Source organism: Lynx canadensis, chromosome A3 (assembly GCF_007474595.2).
Source record: "Lynx canadensis isolate LIC74 chromosome A3, mLynCan4.pri.v2, whole genome shotgun sequence".
NCBI lineage: Eukaryota > Metazoa > Chordata > Mammalia > Carnivora > Felidae > Lynx > Lynx canadensis.
Window position 1 is genome coordinate 64,756,229 of NC_044305.1, and position 21,641 is coordinate 64,777,869.

Here is a 21,641-nt window from a genome sequence, read left to right on the forward strand (position 1 = left end):
AAGCCTCACTGCTACATTTACTTACTTAACTGCTGATCCTTACCTCCTTCTAAGACTCTCTTCCCTAGTCTTCCAAGATGTCATCATCTCCTGATTCTCCTCTTATTTCTCTGACCATTCTTTCCATGTCTCCGTCTTCGGCTCACCCTTCCTCCATCCGTGCTTCAAAAGTTAGTGTTCCTCAATGGTCTATCTTGACCTGCTTACCCACAAACTCTCCCTGAGTGAAATCTTCCATTCTCCTGGTTATAAATACCAACCACATGCTGAAGACGCTCACAGCTAGGTCTCCAGCTCAGCATTCCCCCTTAGGCTTCCCAATTCAATTCCATAACCTACTTTCATTTGCCCCCCACTTAACTGGAAATGCCTTGGAGACAAGGACTGCGTATCACCTATCTTAGAAAACACAAAAAAGCATTTGATAGATATTTATTGAATAAAGAATAAACACCTTGTTGAATTAAATAACGGTGGCTGATGATTTTAGCTTTTTATTTCCAGATCTTTTATAACTATAAAAAGATCCATATAATTATATACTTAGGTAGGTATTATATTAAAAGATTAAAAGAGTTTCTTACCACATGTTCTAGTTCTTCAAAAGTTTTACAGTTCAGTAAGGCTTTTAACAAGCACTCAGACATCTTCCCCTCCTTCTTAATTTTTTGGATTGTACTATGAACCTTCTTTGCAACAGCCCTGAAAATAAAAACTTTCATAATATACAAGACTTCTATGTCAAAACATCCTTTATGAAGCTGTCTCAAACTTACAACAAAGTTGTAGGGGAGATAAAAACATTTTCGCCCTCTGAACCATTTGAGGATAAGTTACCTTCACCCAAATACTTTAGTGTATGTTTTCTATAAACAAGAATCTCCTCCTATGTAACAATATAGCCATCAATCACTTCTCGGCCTTTGGGCTAAGATCAAGTGTAGTACAATATAGCCATCAAAATCAGGTAATGGGTATTGATATATTACTATATTCTAATCCTCAGACCTCATGTAAGTATCACCAAGTATTTCCATAATGTCCATGATAGTGAATTAAGAGTGGGTTGTATGTAACTGCCATGTGTCTACAGTCTCCTTCAAGCAGAAACCGTATTTCAGTCTCCCCTTGATTTTTAGAGCCTTGATCCTTTAGAATGTTACAGGCCAGTTGTTTTGTAGAATGTCCTACACTTTTGAGTTTCTCTGATGTTTCTTCACAATTTGATTCAGATGGTCTATCTCTGGCCAGGAATATTGTAATAGAGTAATGCCATGTTCTTATCACTACATCCTGTTAGGCAGCAAATAATTTTCATTTGTACTATTACTTATCACTTTAGATCATTTGATAGTGTCTGTGGGTTTCTCCACAATGCAGGCACTCTATTTCTCTGTAATTAAGTATTTTGTGGAGAGGTGCTCTGAAACTATTTAATTATTCCATTCCTTACTAAACTCTCAATTTATTCACTAATTTATTTATATCACCATGGACTCATGATTTTTTTATAATCCATTACTAACACTTATTTTGATGCTCAAATTGTTCCAAATTTGACCAGAAGTAACCTCTTCAAGCTAGTTTCTGTGTTCTTTTGACATGTCCCCATCATTCTGTAAGTACTTCCTTATTCTCTGGCACAAGATACTCCAGGCTTTTACTTTCTCTGCCCCGGCCCTGCAATCAAATGAATAGTACATAGAAACCAAGTTATGGGTGCTAGATGTGCTCACTGCTACTGGGTATCACCACTCAGGCTCAGCATGCATAACACCCATCCATAACTGGTTTCTAAACACAGTTCTCCAATGGAGAGAGCCAGGATACCACAGAGAAAAAAGCTGATACCAGGAATCGAAGTACAGGTAGGGGCAAAGGCACAGTTGTTCCACCACTTTATGATGATTTTGTACTGTGAATGTACAATCTTATCATTATATTTAGCAACTGAAATTGCTAAAATAATAGAAAAAAGTTAGATGACAATATACATTAGAAATGGTTGATGGAAAAAAAATTAAATCTACTTATGAAAAAAGAAAAAAAAAAAGAGAGAAGATGGTAAATTAAAGAGGAGGCACATGAGTTCTTCAATTACAATCGATGTATCTTTTACATTCCTGGTAACCCAAGACTATTTTCAGGGGCTGAAGCCCACCAGGGTCATTTTGACAAAAGGCCAATGAACTACTGGTCTTCATATAAAAAGGAGGAAAGGCATCTTTAGAGAAAATTCAGGAAGTTTTTCTTACTAGCCATAATCAACCTCTTTCATTCACATTTTTAACAGAGACCATCAATAAAACATATTTTTTACTTTGCAATCTGGCATATATTATATACACATATATAATTTCATATATAATAAAATTACATAAACATAATATAAATATATATAGTAAACAGTTATATAAACGTATGATAAACAGTTTCATAAAACACTATTTACTTTTACTACATAAACTGCGTCTTACATTTTCTATTCTTTATTTCATTTTTGTTAAAGTGGTAATGACCTACTAAATTAGTTTCACTACTCCTTTACTGGTAGCAATTAACAGATTGAAAAAGCAGTGCTCCAGGAATAGAAAATGCTGAGCTTAAAAAAAAATGAAAACCATAATTCGTTACCAAATCTCTATATAATATAAAAAGATCTTCCAAGCCCCAGTCAATGCTCTCACTCACTCAGAGAACTATTCTTCTACTAATATTCAATATATTTCACTATTAATAGATACCCAGAGAATTAATTCTTTTGCAGAAGTTATTCTATAGATAAAGAAAAAATAATAATAATCTTGACATAAAGTTTCCATTTGTTCCCCATACAACCAAATATTATTAGAATACCTTTAATTTTTAAAACAAACTATTCTTGCTTGTTTGTGACACTTTCCCCAACTTCAGATCCCCAAATCCTCACATTTTCCTCATTACCTTGCCTTCACCTAAATAGAAAGCTTCAGAATTTATAAACTACTGGCCTTCTACATGTGGCCTGTAGATGGTTTTGTTTGACCCAGAAATTTTTTACATAAAAACTCAGATTGAGGGTTCTTTTAAAAAATAGGACAAGCTGTCAAACTGGGTAGACAAGTCTGCATGTCAGTAATCTGCTGGAGTAGAGGGGCAGCAGTTAGAAGTCTGGGTCTCCAGTTCATATCCCTTGATGCCTTATTATACTAACCTGGTCCTAGAAGACTTGAATCTGATTAACTAGTCATTTATACCACTGAGTTGGCTAATTGATTTGCCTCTCAATGAAATGTAACTCTCCACAATTAGCATTTTAATCCTCCTGGCACTAAAAGAAAGTCAACAAAAGATGTAGAAATAAATGCTAGTGAGTTGCAAGTTCTCCTGAAATCACAGGAAGGTCATTAGGCTTGTTGTAAAAATAACCTTTAGCACTTTTAGAATGGCTTGCTGGTAAGACTATATACCTTGTCATAAAGTTGAAGAACACACCCACTGATATCACAGTGGCTGGCATGTAAGAGACATGCAATAAATGCAGAAATGGTGAAGAGTGTTTTAATAAACTCTACTAAAAATTACAGTTAATCTGATAGTCTTTGTATGCTTATTTCTGAGTTATTACAGTAAGACCAGAGTAATAATTTTTTAAAGGGTGCTTTTCATTCTATAACCACACAAAACGTAAAACCCATTAATATCAAACTACCATGCCCTTTAAAAGAACAGAAAAAGGAAACAGACATATTTCCCACCAAACTCTATACTGCCAAAAAATCTCTCCATTTAGGGATTTTATAGTTTTAAGAGGGAAGTTTTAAATAAGCTGTTGAAGATTCAGACTAAAATGTACTTTTCATTTGTACTACTACTTATCACTTTAGATCATTTGATAGTATCTGTGGGTTTCTCCATGGTGCAGGCACTCTATTTCTTTGTAATTAAGTATTTTGTGGAGAGGTGCCTTTCTCCTTTTGTGGAGAAGTGTCCTTCCTTTGCCGTTATGCACAGTCACTTCTGAGAGAATATGAGGTCAAACTCTCAGGTGCACACTTTTAATGCAAAGCTCCTTTCTCCCCATGTGCACTCAAGCTATGCACAAACACTCCAGCAGAGGGAGTGCACACCTAAATAAGGAAAACAGCTGACTTTTCTCTGTCAGAAGATGACTATATTCAGACTATTCAAGAAAATAAAACAGCGTAACTGCTGAAATACGCTGCCATTCACTTCCTCACTGTTTCTCCTCACTGGCTCATGGGCTCTCTTTCCACTCACAGTACATTCATCCCTTCCCAGGTTTCTTACCGGAGCTCCTCTAGGGTTTGTCGAACTTCTCTCAAGGAATCAGCATCAAGGTTATTAATGAGTTCTTTTCGATACCGTATAATGAAGGGAATTGTGTTATCGTCATTAAAGAGACGAATAATGTTGGCACAAACCCAAAGTTCAATATTAGTTCTCTCAGATAAAACCTGCAAATTAAGGATACGTAGTTATTTAAAATTCTGAAAATTACACATCTATACTGTAACGTATGGTTTAAATATAGCATGAAATAATCGTTCTCCAGTCACTTAGAAACTACTTGCTGTGGTTTAAAAAAATACACATATGTACTGGCAACCATAAAATAGTCAGTTTACAAATTCAATAAAATCCAATCAAAGCCACTCTGTAAACAAGAGTTTCTTTCTTTCTTTTTTTTTTTTTTTTTTTTTTGTTTCTTTCTTATTCCAGCCAACATCATCTTCCACCATAGAAAGCCTCAGGAATATTATGGCTATCTCCTGCAACAACACCTTCTCATTATGTAGCAGCCATGCGACTTGAGAGCACTTGACCTCAACTCTACCTTCACAGCATTTTGTCCACAAATATAACACAGTTGTTTTATAACTGACAGCCAGACGGGCGCCCGGGTGGCTCAGTCGGTTAAGCGTCCAACTTCGGCTTAGGTCATGATCTCGCGGTCCGTGAGTTCGAGTCCCACATCGGGCTCTGTACTGACAGCTCAGAACCTGGAGCCTGCTTCGGATTCCGTGTCTCAGTCTCTCTCTGTCCCTCCCCCACTCATGCGCTCTCTCTCTCTCTCTCTCTCTCTCTCTCTCTCTCTGTCAGAAATAAATAAAACATTTAAAAAAAATGACTTTTATAATTGACAGCCAGAGTGTGGCCAGAAAGATTAATCCAGTCAGCATGAAGCTCAAAATCTAGGTTCAACTCCGGACCCAGGTACAATTTCTTCTTCTGGAGAAACACAGCTTGTACATGTTAGACTCCTGAAGCTGAGGATGGCAGCGCTAAGATAATCGTGGAAAGACTGTTTCAGTGCAATGACCAAACTTTCTTATTATACAGGTTAATAAATCTTCTTTATTGCTTAAGCTAGTTTGAGATGGGTTTTCTCTTATTGCAACCAAAAGCATTCTAATCAATGTCCTCAGTATCGCTGTGTGTTCTCTATCATGACCATCTCATCTGTCACCAAGGAAGCAAACTGAACTTCTAAAATGTCTTTTCTTTCCTCTCGAGTTCCCTTTCTGCTAATATCATTATTTTATCTGAACCACAGAGCAGTTTTGTTTTCTATGCCTTCCACTCAGCCTCTGCATTACTGCTGATATTTCTATGCATTTTTTAAATGTTTATTTATTTTGAGAGAGAGAGAGAGAGAGCGCGCGCGCACATGCGAGCGCATGCAAGCAGGGCAGGGACAGAGAGAGAGGGGGAGAGAGAATCCCAAGCAGGCTCTGCACTGTTAGCACAGAGCCCAAGGCAGGGATCCACTCCCACAAACTGTGAGATCATGACCTGACCTGAAATCAAGGGTGGGACACTTAAGCAACTGAGCCACCCAGGAGCCCCTGATTATATTTCTAAAACATAGACATAATGAATTCTGTATTTTTTTCTCTTTTTTTTCTTCTGAACACAGGCTCCAATGACTCTTATCTACCTACTGGTAAAAGTCCAGCCACTGTGGCACAGTTTTAAAATCCCTTCCCAAGTGTGGTTCCAAATATCACTATTCGAAAGGAGTAAACAATCTAGAAGGGAGAACAAACGTTAATGTAAATAAGTACAAATAAAACAGGATGTGCCAGTGATATAATGTTTTCAGAGAAGAGAAAGGTAGTCAAGAAAGACTTTCTCCAGGGGTAGTATTTCAGCTGGCCCTTTCTTAAAAGATAGGCCAGATTCTGAAAGATAGATTGGAGAAATGAAAATGACCAAAATATTCATTATTTTGGAACCATGTGATTGTTACAGCAACCTATGGGTTCCCACTACCCTAAACTACCTCAGCTACCGTTAACGGAAAGGGGCTCCAACTCAGTCCAACTTCCACATCTGGGTCATACTAGGTCCTAACAAATCCAGAAGCATCATATGTGTTAAGGGAGTGTATGCTGCTGCTTGTATAGATTTGCTCCTTGAAATTTAAGACAAGAGAACTCCCTCCATAAGCAGTCACCACGCTTGGGCCTCCAAATCACCCAATTTCTTCTGTCTTAATTTAGTCAAATGTTTATTTTAGCTCATGTTATATGCCAATAACCATACCAAGCCAGTGAAAATCAAATGTAAAAAACCAAGTCCCTCTTCCCAAGGAGCTTACAAGCTAGAAAGAAGACAGACAGACAAGTTGAAATATAGTGTGATCTGTACTCTGGCAGAAGCACATATGGATTGTTTTAAGAGCAAACGAAAGGTAGAAACATCTAACTCTGCAGTGATGGAAAAGCACCAAAGAGAATTAAAGTATCTCCAGGCAGCCAATAGGGGCAGGAATTCCAGGAAGAGAACAGCATATCAAAAGCCACTGATGAGAAACCACTGCACATTTTAACACTGCTGCAAGTTCAGGGGCGCCTGGGTGACTCAGTCGGGTGAACATCTGACTTCAGCTCAGGTCATGACTCGCAGTTCGTGGGTTTGAGCCTGCATCGGGCTCTGTGTTGACAGCTCAGAGCCTGGAGCCTGCTTCGGATTCTGTGTCTCCCTCTCTCTCTGCCCCTCCCCCGCTCATGCTTTGTCTCTCTCTCTCTCAAAAATAAATACACATTAAAAAAAAATTTTTTTAATTGCTGTAAGTTCAGCAATGCTAAAATGTACAAGGGGTATTGAGATGAGGTGAGAAATGGAAAGGTGGATGGAGATAGGGGACGAATTCCATATAGGTTTGAACATTATTCTATATTCAACAGTAACCCACTCAATAATGATCTGCTCATTACTGAATTGCAGTTGTTGAGTCAATCCCCCTATGAACCCTGTGACATTTACGAGTCAATGAGATCTGTGGACTAGAGCAAGTGGCTCACAATGCGTGGTCCCCAAACCAGTAGCATAAGCATCACCTGGGGACTTGTCAGAAATGCAAATTCTTGAACGCCACCCAGATCCACTGAACCAGAAACTCTGAGTGGGGCCCAGAAATCTGTGTTTTAGAAGAACGAGGTGAACAACAAAGACATAACTAAAGGAGTTAAAAGCAGAGACCAAACCTTAGGGATAGGTAGGGGTAAGGCAGAGAACTACTATAATTTTTACTTTTAAACTATTCACATTTACTAATATCTAATAATGTTTATAGTTAACTGGTGGATAAGACTGAGAGTAAAGTAAAAAGGGAGGCAGTCTCAAGATTTTTTTCAACCCTAACACTTAAATAGTAGAAGCACCTTTTGTGACTGTCATTTGAAGCTAACACTTGAATAGGGCTTATTATGTTCTAAACATTTTCACTTATTCAGCATTAATTCAAATTATATGATAGGTATTAGTGCTCCCATTTTAGAGACAGAAAACCTGAGGTCCAAAAAAGTTAAATTGCCTAAAGTTCCACAAGCTATATTACCTTTTCAAAAATCTGATGTGTGCAAAACAAGATGATTTTTTTAGGCAAAAATATAAATTAATCAAACATCCTCACTTCTCTTCCTGAATCCCACTAGAGATGAAACATGGTGCCTTCATACTGCCCTCTGGTGTCTAAAACTTCCAACAAAATGGACTTCTCCCAGAGTGTCCTGAGATTTACTTCTCCAAATCTATATTCCCATTCCCTCAGTTAAAAAAGAAAACATCTGGGTATCAACAAACTATAGCTTTAATCACCTGGGCAGCATCTACATTTTAAAAGAACATCTAAATTAAATTCAACCCTAATGAGAATTGAGAGATGCAATTTTCTACTCAAAATCATCCCCAAATCAGCAGTTGGACACCTCCTTTCTGAAAGGCTTTTGATTCCTGCTGTTCTCTTTACCCTGGTCTATTTATTTTTATTATATCACTTATTTTATCACACACAGGAGCTTCCTTAAAGACTGCAAAAGGAAAAACTATGCTGTCATATCAATAGTGGTTATAGGAAAGATGACAGGAAACTGGAAAACCATATAGAGTACTATAGGATGCTGGTAAGGTTCTGTTTCTTGAACTAGAAGCTTGTTACATGGTCACACTTTCAAATATTCATGAGCTATACACTTAAGTATAATTTTCTGTACACATACTTCAAAAACAGTTTTTTTTTTAATTTTTTAATGTTTTTTATTTTTGAGAGAGAGAGAGAGAGAGAGAGAATGAGTGGGGGGAGGGGCAGAGAGAGGGAGACACAGAATCAGAAGCAGGCTCCAGACTCTGAGCTGTCAGCACAGAGCCCGACATGGGGCTCAAACCAACGAGCAGCACAATCACGACCTGAGCTGAAGTCAGATGCTCAACCGACTGAGCCACCCAGGCACCCTTCAGTTTTTTGGGGTTTTTTTAAAGCCCATCACAAATACCAGATGAATTAAAGAAACAAAAAGGGCTAATTCCATTGTTGTACTTAATCTCTCCTGGAACAACAGGTAACCTAATGGGTGGTGTGTGCTTATGTGCAAAACTACAGTGAAAAAGCCAATTTAGAGACACCCACCTCCTTCCTGTCCCCCTTCTTTCCCCAGTTTTGTCATCCCATCATCCTGATCATTTCCTGCAAGAAAAATGGCTAATAAAGAGGGTTGGCTTGCTTTTCTTCCCTAATTTAGCAAACTTTACTAATATATTATATGTGGCTGTTCTACTCACCTACTTCCAGCCCCCTCAAAATAAAGAAACTATATAATAGCAATCACCATTTTGAAGCATTTAATTTTTCTCAAAAATTGGTTGTAGCTAGTCACCTCTTCAAACTCTCATAAAGGTCATGGTGTTTATATTATATTTGCATAATGATATAATGTGTTTAACAAAAACCAGTTTCTGATAGTGACCACACATTTGTAGTTTTGGGGAAAGGGCTGAAGAATAGGTTGCTTCTGCTCAAGGGATCCAGAGATCCCCAAAGCCTGATTAAGTATGGACACAAAGGGGAGTCTGGGTGGCGCAGTCGGTTAAGCGTCCGACTTCAGCCAGGTCACGATCTCGCGGTCCTGAGTTCGAGCCCCGCGTCAGGCTCTGGGCTGATGGCTCGGAGCCTGGAGCCTGTTTCCGATTCTGTGTCTCCCTCTCTCTCTGCCCCTCCCCCGTTCATGCTCTGTCTTTCTCTGTCCCAAAAATAAATAAAAACGTTGAAAAAAAATTTAAAAAAAGAAAAGAAAAGAAATGGACACAAAGTATGTTTCTAATGAAGTCTATAAATAACTTAAGTACTTAAGTAATGGCAATGCAGTTTTCCGTCCCCAAACAAGATGGTGATGTCCTGAAAAATCAGTGGACTTTTCAGAGTTGAGAAACACACCATGAAGGGAAAAAAACAGAAGGTCATGGTGTCATGGTGGGCAGGAGCCACGGGGAACAGCACACAAAATCAAAGAAATATAAAAGACATTTCCCACATGTTCAATTAGTAATGATTAATAATCTCTATATAATTAATTTCCATTGACCATTCCTTACTAAGTATTTTTCAGGATTTCCCAACGACCTTGGCCATATATTGTGTTCTGTGGCAGATAATATGCATATCAAAGCAATTTCAATGAGTCTGGTCCTCACCCACAGGTTCAAGGCCTTCCTGATCATCAGACTCAGCACTGGTCAATCTCACTCTTCTCAATCCCCTCTCCCCTAACACCTGCCACTGTTGTCAACCATGTTTAGAAGCAGGAATGCAGTCCCAAGATAAAATTATTCTCTGCTGCTTATGGGGGAATAAGAAAGGAATGAAAAAGATCCATATATATCACAAGAATTGTCTGAAAAAGTAACTCAGGGTTGGACAAGGATGACTACATCTGGTTAAACAAAAAACTCAAATGCAAATCACACCTAAAGTTCCCCAGGCAACCCCTAAACCCACCTAGAAAATGCTGAGCTTACTCATTGTCAGGGTGCTCAGTGAAGGTGGCCGCTGTAGCAACCACTTCTCCTAACTCACAAGCAAGGAGTGCCAGATTCCAAGGACACGCTTGTTTGAGCTGTCAAAAATCACTTCCGACAAGGGAGGGGAGGAGAAAACAATGCTTGGAATTGAAAGGAAAGAGAGAGAAGTGAGAAAGTATCTTCCTCAAGTCCTCATGGTTTTCCAATTTCTGGTTCAAGGCCTTTAGGAGACTTGATCACACTTTGTCCCTTACATTCTTTGAAAGACCTCGATGTTCTTGGTAATAAATAAACTCTTTTCTGTTTAAACTCATTAAAAGTAGTTTTGTATTATTTGTAACCAAGAGACAACTGGGTAAGGCAGGACCATTTTCTTCTCTTTTTCTGTTACATAGATTAGGGGATGGGTGTGAAGTAAGGTACCATAGAGTAAGGAGCCCTTAATTTTGAAGAACTTACAACCGCACTTCAAGAGACTTCATCGTCTTTGAAACCTTCCCCCCCTCCCTCCCTCCTGCTCACTGTCCACTACTAGCAGCAGATCTGTGTCAATAACAGAAATAAGCTTGTAAGTGTTAGTGAAAGGAAAGTGGGACATATCCACCTGTCCCTGTGAGTCTGGACTGGAACTAAGCAAGAAGTCTGCATTTTAAGAAAGTTTTCACATGAATCGGATACAGGTGGTCCATAAACCATCCTTTTAAAACATTTCTTTGTAGGCTTAAGTGAATAAAGAAAAAGATGGTATACAAAGGAGCCTAATTATACACTGTTTCTCCAAGAAACTTCGAACTGTTTAGTTGAGAACAAAGATGAGAAGAAAACTCTGAGGCAGCATCCTATTCCTTAGTGGACCAGAGAAAAGAAAAATCATAATTAAAAATTACTGGCGATGTTCAACTAATAGGTAATAGAAGAGACAGCATGGGTAAAAAAAAGTTCCTCTGAAGAAAAAGGTAACCCACACACAGTCCCAGGCTGAGAAGCCAGCAGAGCCCCCAGGTTGCAGAGCAGTAATTCACAGAAGCAGAAGAAGTTACATCAGAATCACCACGAGACAGGTAAGAAAGAGGGAGGTCATGCCCATCTACCCAGATGGGCACTGCCATAATTAAGTTTGAAATGTCCCCCAGAGTGTGTTGGCACACACAGAAGGTTGAGAATCACTCTTTAAAAGTCACTCTTCAGGTCTTCTCTGCCATCCCCAAAGCCAGTCAAGAAACTGGGAGAAGTCAATGGCAGCTCAAGTTGGAATTCAGATAGAAATTTCCTAAGAAATTTCTAGGCCTTGTTTATAGTATATTACAACATTACATTATGAGTTAGAGATGTACTAATGGCTAATGACCTAATCACTCACCTACTTTTACAGGGAAACACAGGCCGAGTTCAAAACAAAAACTTAACAATGAACTTTTGAAGGCCCAGTCTGTTGGTACAATCTCTCTACAAAGTGCATGTTCACTCCAACACCATGGCAGAGACCAACCTTGCCTGAGGTCATAGCTCATAGTTCAAGAGCTGGCGATGATGTGATGATGAGTGCTATAATACACAACGGCGTACCTGGGACAGGAACCGGTGCCCAAAGCCTCCGGAAATCACTGGCAAAACAAAAGAGAACTGAAAACTCCCAACCCTTTCCTTAGCCAGTGCCACTCCTACTTAGTGAAACAGAAAGGAATCAAATGAACTAAAACGCCAGAAAGCAACTGCACATACCTGTACTATGTCCCAGTTCATTTCTACCTCCTCCTTAATATTGGTGGCAGTTGCTGGAAGCCTCACAGGCTGCCCTTGGGGACATGTTTCTGTCTTCATTTTCTTTAAAGGGGACTGACCAAATGTAAAGTCATCTCCATTCTCTTCCTTCTTGCACGCACCTTCCCACATGGTGCTTGTGGACGGCATCTCTGCAGCCTCGTGCCCACTCTCCATGGTGCTGGTCCTGTTGCCTTCTTCATCAACTTTTAGCTTTTTGGTCCTCTGACCTGAAGGTGACTGAGCTGAATTTTTCCGTTTTGTCTTTGCTGTTTTCAGAGTCTGCACAGTATCCAACTTATTTTTTCTGTCTTCCAAATCAACATCAGCAACAGCCACAGAGTTATTCTATCAAATGGTAAATAGAACATGTGAGAATTAAAAGAGAAAAACTGAATGCTCTGGAATATTATTCAGCAATAAGAAGAAACAAATTATGGTACACACAATAGCTTGGAAGAATCTCAAGGAAACTATGTTGAATGGAGGCGGGAGGGAAGGCAATTGCAAAAAGTTACACACTTAGTAATTTTACATAATATTAATGATTTATGATTTATATAACATTCCCCCCAAAATTAGTGGTTACTGGGTGTCAGAGACTGGGGTAAGGGTCAGGAGACAGGTGGATGCAGCTACAAAAAGGCAAATATTAGGCAATACTAGGGATCCTTGTAGTGATGGAACTGTTCTGGATGGTGGATACACATAGGCATACATGTGATAAAACTGCACAGAACTAAACATACAGATACACACATATAAAACTGGAGAAATCTCATAAGATCCCTGGATTTTATCAATGTAAATATCCTGGTTATAATATTTTACTATCGTTTTGCAAAATGTTATCACTGGAGGAAATTAAAGGGTACATGGTCTCTGTATTGTTTTTTACAACTGTACGTGAATCTATAATTATCTAGAAATAAAAAGCTTAATTTTTAAAAATGAGTAAAGGATAAGTTTACACGTGCTGGAAAAACCAAGATTTAAAACCTACAATCAAAAGTCAACTCTTTGGGGGAAAAAAGTAACACTCACACACTCATAAAACTCAACAGGCTATACCTGCCACCAATTTATGCAGAAGGCTAGGGAAGAGAAAACATGGCATGACAGCAGAGTAGTGCCAGGAGTTTTTCTTTAGGAAGAGTCTGAGTAGCAGTCCACACTAGTGTTCAGGGGCTACTCAGCCCTCGTGACAGCTCAAGTGTGAAGGAATGATACCTGGCATTCATTTTGGCAATGGAGTGGTAAATAACATATAGACCTTGCCTGTATGGAGTTTACAATTTCACAAGCTAGCCTGTTTGGGGTTGCCTAAGTGATGCAGACGGCACAAACTCAACCAAAGCAAGAATTCCCAAACTATTTTTCAGTCAAAATCCAATTCTCTCTCCTTTATCAAGTATTTTTCCAGAGTTCCTGACTACTGAAAATACTGGAAACTACAATAAAGAGCACCCCTCCCACCACCTAACCTGGAAATGATGTAGCCCTCTGGGTATTACATTTTTAGCTGCAACATAATGGGTAAGAACAGAGATATAAAAATAGAACAAGTCCTAGGTCCATAAGAGTTGATAATAACTCTGATCATATGACTTGACATAGCAAAAGAAAGAAGGTGTCAATCATACAGAGGGCTGTCAGCCACAGAAGAGAAGAAAAAGAGGAACTGTAAAAGGTAAATATGACCAGCATTCTTCTAAGCAAGGTGCAAGGAAGAGGGAAGCTTAGCATACAGATTCTGAGTATTTTGGTCCCAATGGTCAGATAGCCCTCCTGTGAGATGGACAGACCAGACTACCTTAGATATGTGCATTTAAAACATTTGATGTCATTGTGACAAACATAATACCTAGGCCACAGTAGGCATTCAATAGACCCAAAAAAATGGATTTATCTAATTCTCCCAATCTGAATCCATGCTCATCAAGTAAATTTCTGATTCTCATTTAAGTGCCTACTTACTTCAACCTCTGAGGAGTGATGATACCAGTCAGAAAAATGTCATTAATTATTAAACCACTCTTATGAGCACGGCTGATGTAAAACCACCCAAGAGAGATAATACTGTTTCCTGAAATGCTGACAAAATCATGTTGCTAACTTAGAAACCCAGTTCCAGGGGCGCCTGTGTGGCTCAGTCAGTTAAGCGTCCGACTTTGGCTCAGGTCATGATCTCACAGTTCATGAGTTCGAGCGCTGCTTTGAGCTCTGCACAGACAGCACCAAGCCTGGAGCCTGCTTCAGATTCTGTGTTTCTGTGTCTCCCTCTCTCTCTCACACTCTGTCACACTCTCTCACACCCTGCTCACACTCTGTCTCTGTCTTTCTCTCTCTCTAAAATAAATCAAACGTCAAAAAAAAAAAAAAAAAAACCCCAGTTCCATGACTTATATGTTACCCACGAGCAAGTCACTTAGCATTTCTCACCTTGGCTTTCTCATCTATAAAGTCAGGATAACAACAGCATCTGCCTCAATGGGTTGTTGTGAGGATGAAGTAAGCTCATACAATTGAAGTGCTGATCATGTTGCCTCGCTAAGTAAGGGTAAGCACTAAAATATCTGTGAACACCACCACTACCACACCTAGACCACCTCCTAGGAGAGGGAAAAGGAAGTAGACAAAAAAACGAAGAAAAAGTAAAATGACTAAGAGGAAAAGAAGAAAAGTCAACAGTCATAAAGACCCTTAAGGGTATCCTCTCTGGAGTCTTTGGGTAAGACTTACCTAATGTTTCTCAGTGTTGTCCATGGACCCCTGGGGGCCCTGAAGCCCTTTCAGGGGGTCTATGAGATCCAACTCCATTCAAAATAATGCTAAGACATTATTTGCCTTTTTTTTTTGACATTCACCGATGGTACCAGAGCAACGGTAGCAACACCCAAAGGCAATGACACAAAGCAGTACTAGCAATCACCATTCCCTTCACAGCCACACACTCAGAATAAAACAATGTTGAGTTTTACAATGCAGTTAAAAATTACTAATTTTTAAGGTTTCATTCCTTGAAAACACACCTCTATGTTGAACTGGTCAGTCCACGTAAAGCACTTCTGCTGCGTGCGGGTGCATACAGATGTGCACCAGTCATCTGGAGCAAAGCTCTCCTGCACCTGTGTCAGTTGTGAACTGAACTGGCTTCTTTTTCCATACACCACCATGTTTACTTGAAATAATGACTGACAAGTTATGGATTTTCAGACTTGGGATCTGGCAGACATTTTCTCATAAATGAACTGAGACTGTCACTGTAAGGACACACCTGACATTTGCAACCAACAGTAAAATTCAAGATTTAAAAGCGAAAATTAGGATTTTGAAAAATTTGTATACACTGTGAACTTGACAGCTTCCCAACACTGTGATGAGACTGGTGCTTATATTAATAAATGTAACATTTTATCATCAGATAATGAAAGATGCTAACATTTGGGAGATCTGCATAAATTAGTGAACCGATATTTTGCAAAAGACTGATATACTTTATGTCACATATTCATGCATGGGTGAAAGATCCATCCAAATAACACAGACCAAAGGGTTTTAATGTAATCGTCTAAAAAAATTCATTAATTTGATTTCGGATTCCACAATGAAACAAACTTTTAAGAAACTACCACTTCCTAAGTTTTGGTACTGCATCAAGTAAGGATATCCACATTTATCTGAAAAAAGCTTTTAAAACACCTCTCCCTTTTCCAAATACATATCTGTGTGGAGGCGGGTGTTCTTTATACAATTTCTGTCATATTCTAGTAAGTCAGACATCTGCAAAAATGTAAAACAGTGTCATTCTTCTAATTTTTTGTAGTTGGTTAGGAAAATATATACTTCTTTTTCACGAGAGTGTTAGTTGCATAATCATATAATAGGTTTATTATTTTTAAATTGATCAATATTTTAATTTCTCATATGGTAAATATCAGTATCAAAAACCCACATAACCAAAAGTTCCTTGTGGTCATCAGTAACTTTTAAGAGTGTAAAGGGGTTCAAAGACCAATAATTTTGAGAAATGTAGATCTAAACTACCAAAAACATAGGGAAACATCTCCCCATTTTATAAGATTCTATAGCCTGTCTTAGTGACATACTCAAGTTTAACATGCCTCCATCAGAACATTTCCCTCCTTATATTCAACCTCAATCTTTGGCAGACTGAATAATCAAAGCTCATTCTCTTCTGCCTTCACTGGTTTTTTCAATCAGCCTTAACACTCCAAATGGTTGTTATGTAGCCTATGACTAAATCCAAGAAAAATCAGATCACTCTTCTTTTTGCTGTCTCCGAAAGTAGTAAACTAAGGTAAAAATGTGGCTCATTGTGTCTTTTCCAGTCAAATCAGTCAGCAGGCCTTGGCCTTGCCTTGTGTTGTACTGTGTGAGCTTGACAGAGAACTGGAGAGGGATAAGGAGTCAAGGGGACGCTTCTTAAAAATTAGACTTTAAAGAGCATTTTTACACTCTGTAGCAACTGAGCCACTGGAAGAAAAGTTGACAAGAAAAAAGAAAGGGGATGCCTAACGACACAGACCTTGATCCAGAGGGGATGGCATTGACAGCCCCAGCGGTGGGACTAACTCAGGATAGGAGGGATGACATTTCCTCCACTGTAACAGGACAATGAACACAAATACAGCTAGCTCGGTTGTGAGACAACAAGAAGCTCCATATATTCTCAAATATGCAAAAGGCAATGTCATCAGCTGAGAGGGAAAGAGGAGGAAGAAATTTAGGAAGTTGAAGAAAAGAGAAAAAATTGGAAAAACAAATCTGCCAGAGAAAAAAAATGAGTCTACCAGGTATTTTTAGTGTAATTTTGAGGTCTGAGATTATGAATCTAAAGGAAAACAAATTAGGTCAAGGCCATTTTCAGCAACGGTCAGCTGCTCGGTGCTGGCAGAAGAGAGGCGATGGCTCACCCAGTGTTGGGTTTGATCAGCCACGTGTAATTGAAGGCAAGAAGGGCAAAACTGGTGTGACTAATAAAAAGTGATTTAAATGAGACACTATGTAGTCTAGACTAGGTAAGGCAGGAAAAGGGCTGACTGGCAGTGATCTGTGATGCAGATCTGGGTTGTGGCTCTCAGCCCTGGCTGTCCACAGAAGTCACCTGAGGAGCTTTAGGAAAGTAATACCACGGATGTTCAGGTTAACCCCCACAATTCTTTCCAGGCTTAACTGGTCTAGAACAGGGGTTGTCACTAGAACACTAGAGTGACCTTGTCACTGACATTTTTTCGAGTTCCACAGGTTGAGAGCTACCAGTGAGAAGTTGTGTCAAGGCTATAAAACAATGGCAGTGAGAGTACCTAAACAGGGAGCTGGGAGAACAGGAAATGGTGAGATAGTGCCCCAAAAGTGGGATGGCTGAATAAGAATGCCAGTAGTAACAGTTTCTAATGATGACAGGATTCAGGCTGAGTTCATGAGAGGGGTGATAGAGGCAGAAAAGACGAAACAGTCCCTGGAGATGAGGAGGTCAAAGAACCAGGAACACAGGGCACTAGGGAGCTCATCCCAGTGGAGGGGAAATCACTACAAACAATGGCAGAAGGTGGCAAAGAGAGATGTGAAGTAGGAGCTGAGCTAAAGTCTTCAAAAAACAAAGAGGAGTGGCCAATGGGTTGACACTAAATAATGATGAATTTTGTCTATGATGTTTAGTAAAAACAAAGTTATCAGCAGGCTACCAATTCTAGCTCGACCCAAAAAAAGGTTTTCAATTACTTTGTTTGGTGGTGGCTAGAGGAGCAAAATGCCAAATCCAATGAAATGAAATCTTCTAACATGCTAAAAGTACTTTCACTGAGGTATAAAACATGTGAATTTTGACAATTCTGGAAGAAATTCTAAAATCTTCCCAGAATGTTTCTTATTTTAAATGTAATTTTTTTTAATCTCTGTTTATTTTTGAGAGAGAGAGACAGAGTGTGAGCAGGGGAGGAACAGAGAGAGAAGGAGACACAGAATCCGAAGCAGGCTCCAGGCTCCGAGGTATCAGCACAGAGCCCAACACGGAGCTCGAACTCATGGATGGCAAGATCATCACCTGAGCCGAAGTCGGACGCTTCACTGACAGAACCACCCAGGGGCTCCCCAGAATGTTTCTTAAGTGAGAGACTTTCTATTTGAATTCTCTTTTCCCCTTATACACATATAACTGAGCATCATTGGAAGGATCAAGAAATCACCATGACAAGGTTTCTTAAACTGTAACTTCTTGAACCATACTTTAAAATTTAGAAGACAGGCATGGGAAGAGAGCGTTCATAACTTTTATCAGATTCTCAAAGGGTTTATGACTCTAATACCAACAACCACTGAACTAAGAGATATTTCATAGGTTAGGCAATCAAGCTACCTTTAAGTAAAGCCATGCCATGCTTAATGAAAAAACCTCCAAATTCTGCCAACGAGATGATATAAGTCAATACTTTCTCAGCTATAGGTAATGCCCATTCACCCATTAAAAGTGTGTTCAATGAAAAGCTTGTATGCAAAGATGAAGAAACAGAGGATAATAGGAGAAAAGACTGATTTAAATAAAAGCCCTATCCAAGGGCACAGGAAAGTACAATGTAATGTCCCCAACCATATATAATAAATATGTCCCTGGAAAGTCAGGCTTCTGTTACATATTAAAATTCTTTCAAATGTACTATGGAAGCAGTTATTTAAAGGAATATCACAGAGAATGATTTTGGAGATGCATTAATTTTTTTGTAATGCAATAAAGTCTATAACTTATTTTTTGGCTTTTTTTTTAATCCAGATTGGTAGAGATATAGTGTTTACTTATAGCAAAAAATATGTCAGTTGATTAATACCCTTTCCATTCCAATACAGTGGATCTGATGATAAATACTATTAAGGCCCACAGCAGAGAATACCACTGCCTTAGAAGTTTTGTCATCTACCTGCTTCATCCTTCTCTCTGTTAGGAGAAAGTAGCGTTGCCAATTAGGAAAGCACTGCAGTGTTCTCTCCATCTAACTAAAGCACCTACCAGCTCCTCCTTAACAGCCACACCTTCCAAGCCATCACTGATTTGTAGGGTGGTCTTCTTTACCCGTCGCACCCTCTTTGGTTTGCATTCCTTGGGAATAGGCTGCTTACGACTTCTGGGGACTTTCTTTTGGGGCTCCCAGGCACTATCTTCTTTGTCATCTTCTTCAGAGGCAGATGATCTAGGAGTAAATTGATAGAAAATGAAGGAAAAATGAAGCCAAATGTTAAAGGCAAAAAGACATGCTTCTTGAAAAAAGAATAAGGTAGGAGGTGTTTAATATAAAATGGAATGATGTGAGTACAAGCTATGAATACATATTGCTAAGTACTGAAACAAGAGTTGATCAAAGGCCAATGTAAAAATAGTCCAGATATGCGATGAATCACAGGTGTCTCCATTCCCCTCTCACCTATACAGCGCATGCACCCACAGGCATGTGCGTGCGTGTGTGTGCACGCACACACACGCGCACACACACACACACACACTCACTCAAGACAGAGGAAATCATTCATTCCCTAACGCAAGTTACTGGGTGGTGTCACACCACAGTCTGTGAGGTTTGCTATTATACCAATGAAAAGCACTTTAACAATTTCCTAAGTGGTAATTAATTTAAATTAATTTAAATGAAGTTCCTCAAACCAATGTAAAGAGTGGGAAATAGCTGTAGGAAACATCCTAAATTACATAAAAAGCCAGCACCAGGGTGCCTGGGTGGCTCAATCAGTTAAGCATCCGACTTCGGCTCTAGTCATGATCTCACAGTTAGTGAATTCAAGCCCCGCATCGGGCTCCATGCACTGACCACTTCGTGGAGCCTGCTTGGGATTCTCTCTCCCTCTCTGCCCCTCTCCAGCTCACTCTCTCTCTCTCTCTCTCAAAATAACTAAATAAACTTAAATAAATAAATATATATATATCCCAAATTAGACCACTTCTCACCACGTTCACTTCCAGGACCCTAGACTTCTACAATAATCTCCTTAACTGATCCCCTGCTTCCATTCTTGCTCCCCTATAGTCTGCTCTCCACCAAGAAACCAGAATGATCTTTTACAAATGTAAACCGGATCATGTCACATCCCTGCCCAAACCTTCCAATGGCTTCCCAACCCCCTGTCACCAGCTAGACCCCAAGACCTAACCTTTACTGCCCACTTGCTTGTACTAACATTTTTCCCGTCTTACATTTTCCTTTAAGTTCTTCTTTCTGGCAACTTATCCCTTAAATCAGGCAAATGAAACCCAAAACCACCCTTCAGGTGATGGGACTTCCCTGACAAGACCTCTTGCAGGGCCAGACCACCCAGTCCCTTTGGGCTAAACCTGACTTGCACCTGCACAGACAGACCTTAGGGAGACCCCTGAAATGTCCAGCAATTACCTTTATCTTGTTACAATACTAAAATCTCCACCCAAGGAGGGCCACAAGCCTCACTTACATAACATGCAATGTATGTACGGGCATGTTTCCTTAAGGTGCATGTGTGACCTTATGCCCACCTCCACATACAATGACAAGGCTTCTCTTGTCATCCTAACCCTAAACGAAAGGTACCTATTCACCCTCTTTTGGGGAGTCACAGCTTTGCAAGATATTCCCAGTGATCTCCTTACTTGTTGCAAATAAAGTTTACTTTGTATGACAACTCCACCTGGTGTATCTGTGACTCACCTAGGAGCAAACTCAGGTTGGTCCAGTTAGACAACTTCAAAATAAGATGCTGACACCTTGTCAAGGCCTATTAGGTCCCATCCATTCCAATCTCATTTCTAGTCACTCTCAGCCTTGGTGACTCTTGTCTGGCCACCCTTGTCTTGCTGTTGCCTAAACACACCAAACTCATTCCTGCCTCGGGGTCTTTGCACTTGCTGCTCCTTCCACGTGGAACACCCATCCCCATATCCTTGCAAGTTGTTACTTCCAAATCTCATTTAGATCTCTTGCCACATCCTCCAAAAGAAGTTTCCTGAATACTGTATCCAAGATGGTTCCTGACCAGAACACTCACCATGCTATCCCTTGCCCTGTTTAATGTTCTTTTAGAGTACTTATTACTGCCTAATATTTATCAGTCACTATTTAACAAATAACTTCAGGGCACATACAGTACAGTGCTCTAAAGCAGAGGCTCTCAACTGAGGACAATTTTATCCCCCTGGGGAACATCCGGCAATGTCTGGAGACATTTTTGATGGTCACAACTGGGACAATTTTATCAAACTGGGAAGATCCTTTTGGCACTAGTTAGTAGAGACCAGCTTTCCTGGTCTCTACTACATCCTACAATACAAAAGACAGTCTCCACAGCAAAGAATTATCTGGTCAATAGTGCTGATTTTGAGAAACCCTGTTCTGAAGTGACATAAAAAAACTCCCTGCTCTCATGGAGCTTACACTCTAGTGTAAATATCATGGTATACACTTGGTTACTTTCTCTCTCCTTGTTCAATAGTTGAACACCAACACCGAAACAGAGCCTGGTACACAACATGAGTTCAATAAATATCTGTCCCGTGAATGAATGAAAAAGACAACAGTCTTCCT

General features: G+C 39.5%; 1 protein-coding gene across 2 annotated transcripts in view; it reads right to left on the reverse strand.

Moving 5' to 3' along the window:
• SRBD1 (S1 RNA binding domain 1) overlaps positions 1-21,641 on the reverse strand; it is a 196,621-nt gene that overhangs the window by 168,105 nt on the left and 6,875 nt on the right. For both annotated transcript variants that reach the window (XM_032592636.1, XM_030310525.1), the window contains exons 3-6: positions 19,088-19,268; positions 12,025-12,411; positions 4,291-4,457; positions 585-702 (exon numbers count right to left, since the gene is read on the reverse strand). In XM_032592636.1, the coding sequence (XP_032448527.1) occupies positions 585-702; positions 4,291-4,457; positions 12,025-12,411; positions 19,088-19,268 (853 nt within the window). The remainder of the gene's footprint in view (positions 1-584; positions 703-4,290; positions 4,458-12,024; positions 12,412-19,087; positions 19,269-21,641) is intronic.